Here is a 15,058-nt window from a genome sequence, read left to right as displayed (position 1 = left end):
TTAAAGAGAAGACAACCAGAGTTCAGACAATCATGTGGTATTTTTAAAATTCACTCTAGTGATGTCTACAAAGAAGGTGCTGAGACTCCAAACCTAAACCTGAAATGAGGAAAGAGTAAGGGGTCTAGGAGAGATGAGAGCTGTCATCTTCTGAAGAGTCATAAAACCACCGTTATGCCTATTTGAATGCAATAAACACCGTGTAGGAGTCTTTACTCCTTCATTTCCTAACCCTTATCTCTATGAGCACACTCATGGAAGAGTCATAGAAGGCTGGACTCTGTTTATGGCAGGTAGTTATTTTGGTAGGTGTGCCAAAGAAAGAGAAAAAGTGGGGACACAGAAATAAGAACCAAGGCCCAAGAGATACTGCTGGGGAGATTTCCAGGTAGAACAGAAGGATTCTTCTTTTTTCCTCTTTTTCTATCTTTTTTAAATTGAAGTACAGTTGACATACAATATCATGTTAGTTGCAGGTATACAATGTAGTGATTCCATAATTTGATACATTGTGAGATGGCCGCCACTGTGAGTCTAGTTACCATCCTGTCAGCATACAAAGTTATTACAATGTTATTGACTATATTCCCTTTGCTGTACATTACATCCTGTGACTTACTTATTTTACAAATGGAAGTTTGTGCCTCTTAATCCCCTTCTCCTATTTCGCCCATCCTGCATCCTCCCCATGCCCCCTACTCTCTAGCAAACACTAGTTTCTAATTCGTGATTCTGAAACTGAGCTTATTTAACAGGTGAAGTATGATTTACTTAGTATTCCTGTGCACATAACAAGATCATAGATGTTAAAATGCAATTCTTTGCTTTTTTTTATCTCAAAGCCCATGTTTTGAACCCTCTTACACTGTTGGTGGGAATGTATATTGGTACAGCCACTATGGAAAACAGTATGAAGGTTCCTCAAAATCTAAAAATAGTGTTGCCATATGATCCAGCAATCCCACTCCTGGGCATATACCCAAACAAAACTCTAATTCAAAAAAGATACATGCACCCCTATGTTCATAGCAGCACTATTCACAATAGCCAAGACATGGAAACAACCTAAATGTCCTTCGACAGATGAATGGATAGAGAAGATGTGGTACATATATACAATGGAATACTACTCAGCCATAAAAAAGAATGAAATGATGTCATTTGTAGCAACATGGATGGATCTAGAGATTATCATACTAAGTGAAGTAAGTCAGAAAGAGAAAGACAAATACCATATGATATCACTTGTATGTGGAATCTAAAAGATGACAGAAATGAACTTATCTACAAACAGAAACAGACTCACAGACATAGAGAACAGACTTGTGGTTGCCAGGGCGGTGGTGGGGGGGAGAGAGGGATAGAGTGGGAGGAGCTTGGGGTTAGCAGATGCAAACTATTATATAGAGGATGAATAAACAACAAGATCCTACTGTATAGCACAGGGAACTATATTCAATATCCTGTGATAAACCATAATGGAAAAGAATTTTAAAAAGAATGTACATATATGTATAACTGAATCACTGTGCTGTTCAGCAGAAATTAACACAACATTGTAAATCAACTATACTTCAATAAAACAAACAAACAAACATGTTTTCCCTTTGAGAGAAAGAGTTACAGAGAGAAGAAACGAAACTAAGTTTCTGCTCTCAAAAATGATCTATAGTTATGAGTTTTTAACTAAAGAATTTCTATGTCAAATGATTTAAAAATCAAAGGAAGCTTTTTAAAAAAAAAAAACTGAAAGGTTTAAGTGTATGAGAACAGCATTTCCTGTCAGAAGGATTTCCTGTTTCAGGCAACCGCAGGGGACAGTGTGGGGAAACATCCTCCGGCAGCCACAGCCTGTGCTTCACAGGCCACTTCTCTGTGCTACTCACCCTTCCTCCCCAACAAATGTGACGTACAGCTTATTTCTCTGCAGGTCTTTTCTGGAGTAGCCCATAATCTGATTAAAAGCATCTTCGAGCAAGTGATCTCTTCTGATAATTAACCTGTCCAGAAAAAGACAATTTGAAAAATACAGATTATTTCCTAATCCTTATCTTTCCAGAACTGGGCACTTGCCATTTAATTTCCACTTACCACAATTAACTAGGGGAAAAGTGGAGTGACTTACTATCATCGCTGTCTGCAATAAAGCACACATCTATCTGTAACTCTTAATGGCATTAACAAAGGTTACACCAGAGAATCACTGGTAAATAGGGCACCCCACCTAAGACCTGTAAAACCAATGCAAGAGTCCTTTCTGAATGGTTACATCAATTTATCCCAGAAGGAAAATGATTAAAAAACAACACACACACACACACAAAACATTTGTTTAGGGAGCAACCCTAGGAGGTAATGTTTTAAGCCTGAATGCACCTAGGAATTCAATTCTTAAGTACCTAGAAAGATAACAGTGAGAACAAGAAGGACAAAAAAGTTCTCAGTGTCCTCCAAAGCAGTGGAGTTTACTGTTGTGCTTAGTTTAACTTTAAAATTAAGTGAATCTTGAGATTCCCTAAGTGACAGATACAAATGAATGATACTGGTGGTTGATTAATCTACTTGTGACAATGACAATTTAAGTCACCCTTAAACAGGTGTCAATTTGCCCTTAATGCAAATAGTAATGGAAAGGGAGATGATAGGGAGGCTGAAGGTATGAAAGCTTGATCAGCAAGACCTTAATAAGTGAAGCTCAGAGAGGTACGGTGTTTGGGGCAGGTTGATGTTTTCGAGGGTGATGAAAGGGGAACCTGTGAGTTCAGATGAGCAAGCCCTGTATGGGGGCAGTGAGCCGTGTGCCTGTTGGGCTGGGCAATTCTCTCACACACCTGGGTCCTGGCACTTCTGCAGTCAGACCCACTCTCCTCTGTCCTCTCTCAAGTGGCATAGTGATCTCTAGTGGGGACATGGGACAGGGGTGGAGGTGGGGCTGAAGGGAATATGGGTAAGTAGGAAATTCAGATAATTCTAGGCCAAACAACATGATGATGTTTCAATTCCCCATTTAAAGGGAGGTGGATAAAGACAGGCAGAAAAAACGTTCATGACATATTCCGTTGGACAAGTTAAGCTTACTTCACAGAAGGAAACAGAGCTGAGCAGTAGTCCTACACTCAGGTCAGCCCAGGAGACAGTGACGTGCCATACAAGACACCGTGACAGCCTTATATCTAATGAATATGCGATAAGTCAACAAAGAGGTACTTTTCAGGAGAACAAAATAAATCAGCTTTTAATTTTGCCTTATTTTTATGTGAAACATGGTCGTCTCTTTCCTGTCTGTTTTAAAACCTTAAGTTTAATTGTGCTTAATTCAAGAACTGTTTTAGATGATCCTGTAATTTACACATGGCAAAATAATTATGCTGACTAAAATGAAGGCTGGTCATCCCAAATCAATCCATTTCCTACATTCCAAATTGCATCCCATCTTTTCACCACCTACTAATCCTGGGGTTTGTATTATTTTGACTTACTTTAATTTCCCTGGGCCTTGTCCATATCCTTTAGTCTCTAACTTCCTGTAAAAGTTTCTTAGTTTGGCTTCAAAGTCTCGCTTGTAAGGAGCTGGAGCACGGGCATTGGCACGCTGAGTACCTACAACAAACCACAAAGAGACAAGGGTGTGGATTTGTGCGATGTCCTTATATTCATCACATCACCATGAAAAATATTACCATGGGGCTGAGACCACAGTTAACAAGTAAAAGGAGGCAATACTTTTAGGTCCCTGCACTTTTCACCTCTCCAAGTCAAAGGCTACCACAGAGCTTAACCAGGATCTCAAGATGTCTTCTTTGTGGCCTTCAAATCCTGTTTGAAGAGTTACAATGGTGCCCATGTGTTAGTCAAATATGTTCCTCTTTTCAGTCCAAATCAATATGAGTCAAACAGGTACTCATGTCTAATGGTAACTGTTCAGGGTGGAATATCTTTGCTTGCGGCTGAGATGATATCACAGCAATCAGACAGGAAGTTACAGTGTGAAAGTATGTGGTACAGAAAGCAAGAATAGTGAGTTTTCATACTTGATGAAAAACCTACAACATTACATTTCATACCACAGGGTAGAATAATCTTGATTTGAAAACAGAATTCAGCCATAATTGCAGAAGGCACATGTCTCCTGGTTATGCAAAGTAAAAATACTGTGATTTGTTGCACTCTTAATATATGCCAAGTACTGTAATTATCTACAGATTATCTAAAGATGTCATGTCATTACATGTCATTCCACGGCAAGCATCATTAATAAAATATAAAAGCAACATAGTTTGTTCTTCTTTCCACAGAAAAATCTGGTTTTGTGTCACACTGTGACTAACCAACAAGCCGGGATACAAAACTGAGGATGAATATGGGAATCAACGCCATGACAAAAACACTGGATATTTCCAAGAAATATTTCACAACACAATAAAAGAAACCAGAAAACAAAAATTGTGATGTCTCGTGCATTACACACCATGTAAGCTCCTTAAATACATCTTTATGCATGAATCAACTAAGTGATGATTATTTTTTGCTAATACTGTGTTAGGTTCAGCAACAGACGCTCAGAATGGATAAGGTCGGGTTGCTGGAGTGGATATCTTGGTTGGGAAGACAGAAATAGAACATATCAAACAACTAGAGAATATTTAAGTCTTAAACTAGATGGTATACAAACTCTAAAGCAGAAGGAACAAAATGATAGCCCTGGGGCTATACCCAGCCCTATAGATCTATTTTGTTTGCCACACAATGTTCTAAAGATTTTAAATTAACTGCCAACATTTAAAAATTAGGAGATTTCAAGTAGAAAAAAAAAAATCCTGATTTCTCGTGAAAATCAGTTGGGAACTCTTGCAACAACTGGCTTGCATCTCCCTGGGGCTACAGAGGGCAGCTGCCCCATGAGGTGAAGCACGTGCTCTCCACTGTGCCACCGCCACTCAGTGAGGATGCATTTGAGATCAGTGTTATAGAAAAGTAATAGTAAATGAGGATAAGCAGAGATCAAAATGGAAAAGACTTTAGGGAGGAGATGTTATTGGAACCAGGCCTTATAAACATGGGAGAACTATAGCCTATACTGGGGTAGGGCAGCAAGAGCTGGAAGAAGCATTGCCTGCATGTTCAGAAGACACGGAGGAGACCCCACTAACCTAGAGCAGAGGGGGAGTGCTAGGGCGTTAAGTAGGAAATTAAATTGGTCAGAAGTTTGGTATGAAATTATGAGAAGAAGTTTTAAAAACCTAGCTGAGAAGTGTGAGCATGATGCAGCAAGCAGTGGGAAGCCTTTATAGGTTCTTAAGCAAGGGAATAACAAACAAGTGGTGTTTTAGTTCAGAAATGATTTTCAGAGTGGATTAAGGGCCGGAAGGAGGAAAGACCTAGCTAGGAGTAGTTGAAGCAATGGAGGCCTGAGGGGATGAGGACTAGCCTGGACTATGGTGACTCAGAGGAAATTTTACAATGTGAAGTAAGAATTGGTAAGAGTAGATAAGTAAGGAAGAGGAATAGGAAGCTCTCATGGTAATATAAAGCTTTTTAAACAATAACAATAGCTGTCATTTGTTGTGTCTGCTACGCATTAAGGACCATTCACTTTATAGACAGGATCTTGGGAAATCCTCACAAGTCTAAGAAGCAGGCCTTAGTATTATTACTGTCATCACCACTTTGTAACTAAGGAAACTGAAGTCATATGACAGTGAATAGTAGATTTAGGATCTGAGCCAGGTCCGTCTGATGCTAAAGCAGCATGGGAAATGATGTTGGTGGACAGGAGCATATGAAGCTTTCTACATACTAAGCTGGAGAGGACAGCTGTTCAGGTTGACATACCTTGCAGACACTTGAAAATATAGTACTGGAGTTCCAGTGCGAGATCCGGGCCACACTTGTGGATTAAATGAGTTAGCGTATGTGTGGTATGGCACTTCGCGCAGTGCCGGCTGCATAAGCAGCCCCACGTAAATGTTAGCTGTTATTGCTATTATCTGCATAGTTGTGAATACTGAACACATGGGGAAATGTACCGAGGTTGGGGAATGGAATTTAATAAAATGGGCTATTGATGAATAATATGTCCAGAATTCTGTTGGCATAGTTATGAATCTTTTACCCAAAGAGCTAAGAGCTATGCCATAAAGGAAAACAAATAAACTTGACCTTAAAAGGTCTGGGATGCAGAAGACTCCTAGGCAGTGGTTCTCAATCTTGACTGCACATTAGAATCACTTAGGGAGCTTTTAAAAATCCCAATGTTCAGGCCACAGCCAGGACATATTACATCAGAATTGGTGGGGGTGAGACCCAGACATTAGTGTGCCATGCAGCTCTCCAGATGATTCCAACGTGCAGCCAAGTCTGAGAACCATTATCTCCCACAAGAAGGTCAAAGGTAACCGATGAAACACCTGGGCATCATCCAGGGACCAACACAGGGGGAATACTTCCCATGTATTTGAAAGGTATCGTTTGCAACATGAAGGAGCATGATCTGCGAGGACTCCAGGCTCCTCTCTTGGATGGCTGAGGGACAGAGCCGTGCAGCACAAGTCCAGTTAGAGTGGCAGAATAAAGCTTTTGCTGCTGCAGTCTGAGTAACTGCAGACTCCTAAACCCAGACAGCTCAGAAAGCAGCCATAATGAATCAGCTTTCAAGAGCGCGATCATTGATAGGGAAGAGGAAAAACAGGAACGAAAGACTGAAAATCTTTCAGGACTGAAAAGAAACCCAATTCTTTAAGAGTTGATTACTTTTAAAAAACAGCACATATACTATTGCTATATAATTTGAGATGCTTAAAAGGATGTGTCAAATGCCATAACACATTCCATCAATATCAATACAGACACTTAATAAAAATTAGCTCTGACTCCTTTTAAGCTCTAGGTAAAGGAATTCAATTATGGGGACTCTGGAGACAGAAACTGTTAAATGCAAAAATTATTTTGCCAATAGTTCTATTATGAAAAAATCATTCACACATTACATCATGATTTAAAAATTACAATAAATTATGCTGTTGGCCCTTGTCAAATTCTTAATGCAAGTCAGGTGCAACTGCCAGAAAATCCAGGGCAGAAACAATATTACTTCCACTTTGGAAATAAAAAATTATCTTGGAGACAGAGCTCACAGAACTAAGAACCGTAACTGTAAGTGAAGTTCTAGAATATAATTCTCTTATAGAGAGAGTAAATGTCATAGTCTTTATGGTCTTAAAGAAGGAAGTCAGATACGAAAAGGTCAATGTTACATATAGGAAGTGATCAAATGAAAGGCTGGTTTTATGGATAGTCAGTATTACGTTAATTATTTATAGGAAAAAGTTTCAGTAACAGATATTAGACTTTTTAAAAATCATTGCTAGGCAGGCCTAAAGTACTTCCATATAGTGTTACACTATTTCCACATACTGTTAAAAAACTGCACAATCACATACAAACTAAAGAATTCTACCAGGCAAAGGATTTCTTTTCTAGGTGATACTAGAAAAATCTTGGCATCAAACAGCTAAGAAGTCTGGGTCTTTTTTGATGCTGGGTGTGCCACCCAGAACCCAGAATGCTCTGATGACTTGCTCTTGGTCTGCAATGGAGGTGGATGAAGTTCAGCCTAATTCAGCATGGTTCCAGGCCTATGTACTGGGACGGCTCAGAAGAGAATTTCTTTTCTGTTCACTTTCTAAAACAAATCAACTCCATGACATTTTTAAAACAATAATTCCCTGTTAGTGAATGAGAACAAATTATCAAGCATTATAATAATTTCTGGAAAACTCTATCTTCTGGAACATAGATCAACAATGGAAATTAAGAAAAAAACAACAAACAAACAAACAAACAAAACCTCAAAAATAGCTGGCACAAAGCACAAGCAAGGAAGTCCTGGCATTTTTGCTTTATTCTCTAAGAGTAATAAAAGGCCCTCAGGTCATTGTTTTGACCTTGTTGATGCTTCCATTTACATACCATTTATTTATTTGATAATCTGATTTTTCAAATGTTGGCAAATTAAAAGCAATTTATTAAAAGGGGAAAGCTGGAGGGCATGCCAGTGACAGGCATCTTCTGAGAGTGTTAGGGGTGGGAAGCAAGGGAGAGTAACAGCAACAAAAAACACACAAATAAAAATACCTGTATATTGTGACAGAGATAGTATTTGGTTTTCCTGAAGTCTCTGGAATCATAACTCCCCCATCCCCACCTACCCAGAGAGCATCCTTCATTTGTACTGTTTGGTTCCTAGATCATCTCTGTGGGGCTTAGCAATGAGAAGGGATAGAACACTTTTTCTAAAAACAAGTATAAAACTGCTTCAGAGACTGCGGGTAAGGGGAGGGATGGAAGAGGGAGAAGGGAGGGTGGGAGGAAGTCAAAGAAGGAGGAAGGGAGAAGAGGGAGAGAGAGACACTGAGAGAGAGAGAAAGGGAGGGGAAAAGGGAGGGAGAGATGGAGGGGGAGAGAAAGTGAGGAGGAAAGGAAGGGGGTGGGGAGGGGAAGGAAGAGAGAATATTTGTGAAAAGAGCAGAAGAGATAAGCAGCAGCTGGGATACTAAGACTTTGGAGGAAAAGAGGGGAAAAGAATGTCCTTAAGGAGGTGCACTGTGTGTTGAGAGAAATAACTGCCCTTAAGACAGCCTTCAGTAAAGACCCACATAGCTCTTCAGTGCTCTCTAGTCTGTTTTACTTCTCTTGAGTGTGATCTGGTGCTCTACTGGCTTCCAGAGTGTCCAGTTCTAGTCAAGTTATAACAGCTCTGTATGCTGATCCCCCCGAACCATGAAATATCCTCAAGGCACTGTGTATAGGGAAGCAGGGAGAAGTATAATGTATTTATGAAAGAGTCTCAGCAAATGGTGGGTTAAACAAATTCTCAGATGTCTAATGTCACAGCTATGGTCACGTGGAGAATTCACATAAGTAAGCACATCTCCAACAATATTAGATAAATTAGGTGTTCTTGCATTTCAATTCCTAGAAATGTGCAGCTACAAAAAAGTCCTTAAATAAAATTCTGGGTCCTATATTTGGCATAATAAACCATATGGTAATTGGAAAGATCTTTTCCTTCTGGCATCGCTAAGGTTGGGACTGGCATTATAATGGTCCTAGAAAAACAAACCTTCACATTCCAAAATTTTGACAAATTTTAGGTGAGCACTCTAACAGCTGCAAAAAGCAGCGAGTCCAAGTTTCCAAAGCCCCTCTCTCTCCTGCACTTGAAAAGACATGTAAATGGGCTTGGAATGAGGAAAAATGTGGAAAGTTTAGCAGGTTCCTGGGTGTTCTGAAAGAAGATCATTAAAATTTACGATTGTCGTAATTTTTGCAATATTATTCTCATACCACTAAAAGGGATGAAATTCTAGTCACAAGAAGGAGGATCAGATAACTTGAAAAAATCTGTTAGAAATGTTTTCATAAGAACTTTAGGAGAACTGGTAGAAGAGGCTATTTTACTCAAAGAAACAGAAGATTCCTCCACAGGGTAAATGAGGCTAGTCCTGCCCTTGTTTCATGTGGAATTAGTTATAGTTACTTCCATTGATATTAGGCAGTACATCCCAATTTCAAGATCAAATAAAGTCCACTGAAATAGAGTAGGCCAAAAATATGGAGATGATTCTTCCTGAAAATTAAAACCACCACAAACACTGCTAGCAATTTGGATATATTTGGGTTAGACATGTCTTTGGAAAACGTTTAACTCTCAATCTGCTTCCAGAATGCATTTATTACCACCATGGGTTACTTATGTACATTTGTGATGCTACTTGAAAAGAAGAAACTTAGTCACCATTTAGAATGTTCACAGAGCCTCAAAAGGGTCCAGTCCATCACCGAGAGTACATGCCTTTGCAGGGCTCAGAAGGGACAGAATCTGGTGATCTACCTTTTTCTCTAGGAGGAGGGGCCACAGAAAAGGTCTGGAAAAGAGAGCTTTGACTGGGCTGAGCAATACTCCACAGAGCTTCATTCCTTTAGCCACAAAGCCTGAGGTGAAGGGACAACCCATTTAAACCCCCTCGTAGGTTCTAGCTAAGATTAAGGCCAGTCAGAATGATTAAATATCTAGGCAGCCAGTTCTGCAAATATGAAATAGCTTCATATGTATCAGTTATTAGTGGTTCAAATACTGACAAATTAGACTTCTCAGATTTCCAGAAAGAGAGAAAAAGGGATAAACTAACATTTATTGGATGCTTGACATGTTTTAGGTACCAGGTGAGGCATTCTCCTCCAAATAACCATGGGAGATGATTACTATCATTCCCATTTTAAGGAGAAAGAAATTCAAATTCAGGAAAGGAAGTAAACTGCCCAAAGTCACACACAGTTGGTAAATGACCGAGGCCAGCTGTGAATTCCATTAATTTTTCCCCTACACCTTTACACTTACCCGTAGAGCCATATACTTATTTTCTTTTCATCCTGTATCATCAAAATAAGTGTCCCTACTTTGTTCCAGAGCTGACCTGTGCTTTTGCCTCCAGTGTCCTGCCTTCCCACGGGCCTGTGCTGTGCTGACCACTGCTTCTTCGCCCCATTCAACAAACCACTTTCCTTCCACCCACACTATCTGACCTCCGCACACACATGCTCAACTTCCCCATCCTAAAACCCCTTCCTTAATTCCTCTTCTAAGTACTGCCTTATTTGCTTCACTTCCATATTTCATGGAGAGAATATTTTTCATGCCTGTTTTCTACTTTACATCTCCTAGCATCCTGTAACTGGTAACATTCCAGTTCATGACCTATTAATTCATAGAAACTGCTTTGGCAAAGGCCACATATAACTTCATGATTTTCAAATCTAATGGCCTCTTCTCAGGCCTCATCCTTCTTGACTCCTTTGAACACCTGGCCCTGTTGGCCACTCCTTCCTTCTTGAAACATGGCTTCCCCGAAAAGACTTTCCTAGTTCTCTTCCAAAATCCACTGGCTCTCTCACTTTCACTTGCACCCTCAGCCCCTCCCTTAAATATTGGGGTTACTCAGGTCACCATCCCCTATTTTCTCTTCTTTTCACTGACCTGTCCTCCCTACTTCCTCTATCTACCCAATGGGCTTCAACTGCCGCCAGCACACCTGTATTCCTAGCTGCTAACCTCCCCTGAGCTCCAAGACTCTGTTTCCAGTTGTCTTTGGGTTTCCATCTCCAGTTGGATGGCCCAAAGATTCTTCAACAAAACATGTCTCAAACCAGCCTCCTTTCACCTCTCCTCTCCAGTCTAACCTTTTTCCTTTCTTGGTAAATGGTGTTACCATCTGTCTTAGCAGTCTATGAGTTGAGAACCTTAGAATTTGCCTTGACTCTTCCCTACTTGGACTTAAAGTTCTAGAATCTCTACATCCAACATAGCCTTTGAATTAACGCCCTTTTCTCTATCACCGTTAGTCCAGCCCTTATCATGTCACCTGGGTTAATGCAACAGCCTCCCAGATGGTTTCTCTAACTTTAGTCTCTCGTCTTCTAATACATCCTCCACATGGCCACCAAACTGAACTTTATAAAGCAGGATATTCCTGTTTATAAATTTTCAGTGGCTCCACATGGAGTACAAAGTAATGCTTCAGTGGCCAACCAACTCTAGCCTATCTTTCCAACCTGAGCTTTGAGAACTTGCCTTTACTTGTATCTATTAATTTGTCCTAAACTACTTTCATGCTTCTGTGGCTTAGCTCATGCTACTCCTTAGAATGTCCTCGTTCCTTTGGTCCACCTGGTAAAATCCTATTCATCATTCTTCAAGGCTTCCCTTTATACCTGTTGTCTTCACCTTTCCCCAAACACCCCACCCCCATCTTGAATGAAGAATTGTTCCCACATCTGTGTTCCCATACATTTCTTCATTATAGGACTAAACACAGAGCTTTTGGAGTCACTTGTTGACTTACTGCCCCACCGTGAATTTTCAAAGGCAGAGACTGTATTATTCATCTTTATAGAACCAGGGTCTAATTCAGGGCTTGGATCATAGCTGGATGCTCAATAAATCTCTGTTAAATGAACAAATTAATAGACCTTTTTCTGTTTGCGGTATTCAGTTAGGCTGTAGCTTCACTATGATACCAATATATGAAAACAGGTGTTATCTATCAGAGAACATAGAGCAGCTTTTAGTGACACATACGGAGTTTGGATTTCTATTAAAATAGTTTTAAATTCTGATAACTGCTACAGTGTGAACAATATATGGCTTATAATAAGGATAAATAGAGCTGATGTTCTGTCAACATCATGACTACCTTCCTTAAAAAGAAACTCATTTGCTAAGCTGCATTATCTACTATTTATTCATTCATCCATTCATTCCTCCATTCACACCATACACCTTTCAAAAAGAATTTAAACTTAAAATTTTTAGTTAATTTCATCTATCAGCATGTTCTACCTGCTCACGTACCTCTGGTCTTCCTATCTAATGCAATTATTAACTACTGAAGGGAAAAAAATTATCCAAGACCATTAAACTGATTAATTCTAATTCTATAATATTTCTTGAAAATAGAGATTTCTCTTTATTATTCTTTGAATCAATCTCCTAACTAGAACTTTTTAAATCCAAAAAGCTAACATAGTATTTTGTGCCCTAATATTTTCCAAGATATATTAAGCACTACATAACATAATGAAAAGTAAATTCTACATCTGAGTATTTCATACTGCTAACATTTATATCCTATTTTGGAATGTCATTATTTTCCTGTCAAAATAAATCCCCATGGAAACAAGCCAGTTTTAAGAGACAGGAAGTACCACAGAATATGTACCTGTGCTAACAGTACTGATGTACCCAAAGTGTTCCCTTACTGTCCTTTATGAGGACAGAACATGTGACTTCAGGGCTCACTCCTCAGAGAAATGGCAGGCAGCTGGTGGACTCACCTGGCGAGTTCTGGGGAGAGGACACAGGAGAGCCACGTGGGGACTGACAGTAGCTGGGATGGAGTAAGGCATGTGGAGGCACATATGACATTATCTCTTCTTCAAATAAACTGGGGAAAGACAAGAAATAAAATGCATACTTCAGCCAAAGAGGTGGGTAAATGCCTTGTTTCTGCAATGAGTAAGTCAATCTCTTGCTCCGACCAATTCCATCTGAGGTCCAGTGCACGTCCCAAAGAAAGCACCTGTCCCCTTTCTCCTGCAGGTAATTCGTGGGACAAAAACAGTTGGCTCTTGCATCTTTTGTGAAACCTGTGGTTATTTGCCTGTTTTCCTACCAACTTTGGACAGCATGATTTCTATTTTGTTACTTTAAATGAGTTAGAGTTTGCACGTTTCATCTGAAAATAGCCTGGGTTTTTACGTCTAGGAATAAGAGCCAAACACAAGAGACAATGTTTATTGAAGACCCATAGTAAATACACAAAGTATGTTCATACCTTCATTCCAAGACACATACAACATGGTCTCAGCCTTCAAAGAGCTCGGGATTTCATTGGAGAATTAAAAGCAAAATAAAACAAAACACCTCTTAAATAATTACAACTGCTAAATAATAAGCTTCCTCATTTAGTCTGGCTTTATAATGTTTTTCAAATGTGAGGATTTTGATGTTATTCAACCTAGTGTCTTCTTTCTCCTCCATACTGAAATTTCTGTTTCTAATACTCTCCTAAAAGATAGTAACCAGGGATCTGAGATCTTGGAATCCTAGACTTTTCATTAACTGTTATGATAAAGAAATGTACTACTGATTATCAAATATACAAACACTTGACAAAATAGAATCAACAATATAAGTAAGAGTACTTGTGTTTTTAAATTAAGAGTAGAAGTAGCTTTCCCTCAAACTTGGTCACATCTAGAAACCTGCTACTTGTTTTCAAAAAACATTGAGAAAAAGTGGCAACAGTTTAGTCTTGAGGAGATTTAAGGAAAGAACTCCTAAGAGTTATAGCACTGGCTTTCCACTGAGGCTATTTTGCCCTTCCTCACACTCTATGGGGACATCACACAATGTCTGAGGACGTTTTTGGTTGTCGTAACTGGGAGAAGGGGTGCTTTTGGCATCTAATGGGTAGAGGCCAGGATGCTGATAAACATCTTACAAGGCACAGAATAGCTCCCTGCAACAAAGACACAGCCAGCCCAAAATGTCAATACTTTTAAGGCTGAGGGACCCTGGGTTACAGCAATGCAATAACAACCTGATAATTCTTTCTCTGGTTCTTCATTCACCTGCACACGTCTGCTAAACCACTATAAACCACTATCACAAAAACATTTTTAGACACCATAGTTTTTTAAGCCATCTTCCCACTTTTAAACTATAAAAGTCAAAAGATTTAGAAACAGAAGCAATAAGTAATTGTATTTGTAATACCAAATTAAGCCCTGAAACAGTCAATTCTCTTTCTCAATAAATCAATAACCATTGGAATAATGTGAATTTTAAGTTGATTGCTAAGGAAAAATGCCATATAAACAGTTGATACCATAAAGGTCTAGAAATTCATAGCTAAATTAATTGAAAAGTAGGAATTAGCACCCTCTCCTCAAACATCTATACATGTGTCCTTTGCTCTATGACACTTACTTCCTTTAAATACAACCAATATGCAGAAATCGTTCTTACCAAGAGAGAAATTTTTTTACTTGAAAAATTTAATATAGGAGAGATAGTGAATAACATAAAAACACTTAATACATATCATCCAGGATTAGTACATGTTAACCCTATTACTTTTGCTTCAAACACACATGCATACTTAGGGATGTGTATATATCTATATATAGATGTATCTATATATCTGTGTGTACGCATGTTATGTATATGAAGTCCCTTTTGAGTGCCTCTATCATGACTTTAACATATCCTTCCATAGTCTGATATTTTGCAACATACGTACAGACGAACAGTATACAGTTTTGCCTTATGCGCTAAAAATTTTTTTAAATACTTTATAAGTATATTGAATTCTTGAACTTTTTTTATTCAACAATATATTTCTGGTATCTGTCTGTGTTGATATATAAGGGTCTAGTTTACTACTTTTACCTGCTATGTAGTATTCCATTCTATTAATGTACTAGTTTATTTATCCAT

At 39.0% G+C, this 15,058-nt stretch overlaps 1 protein-coding gene across 6 annotated transcripts in view; it reads right to left on the bottom strand.

Moving 5' to 3' along the window:
* Nucleotides 1–15,058, bottom strand: part of HECW2 (HECT, C2 and WW domain containing E3 ubiquitin protein ligase 2) — a 433,539-nt gene that overhangs the window by 67,937 nt on the left and 350,544 nt on the right. For all 6 annotated transcript variants that reach the window (XM_082397296.1, XM_082397294.1, XM_082397295.1 and 3 more), the window contains 3 exons: nucleotides 12,892–13,001; nucleotides 3,480–3,600; nucleotides 1,887–2,000 (listed from right to left, as the gene is read on the bottom strand). In XM_082397296.1, the coding sequence (XP_082253422.1) occupies nucleotides 1,887–2,000; nucleotides 3,480–3,600; nucleotides 12,892–13,001 (345 nt within the window). The remainder of the gene's footprint in view (nucleotides 1–1,886; nucleotides 2,001–3,479; nucleotides 3,601–12,891; nucleotides 13,002–15,058) is intronic.

The sequence above is a fragment of the Balaenoptera borealis genome (assembly GCF_965194805.1).
Source record: "Balaenoptera borealis genome assembly, chromosome: 6".
Classification (NCBI taxonomy): Eukaryota; Metazoa; Chordata; class Mammalia; order Artiodactyla; family Balaenopteridae; genus Balaenoptera; species Balaenoptera borealis.
Note: the sequence above shows the minus strand (reverse complement) of the source record. Positions and strands in the feature narration are given on the sequence as shown.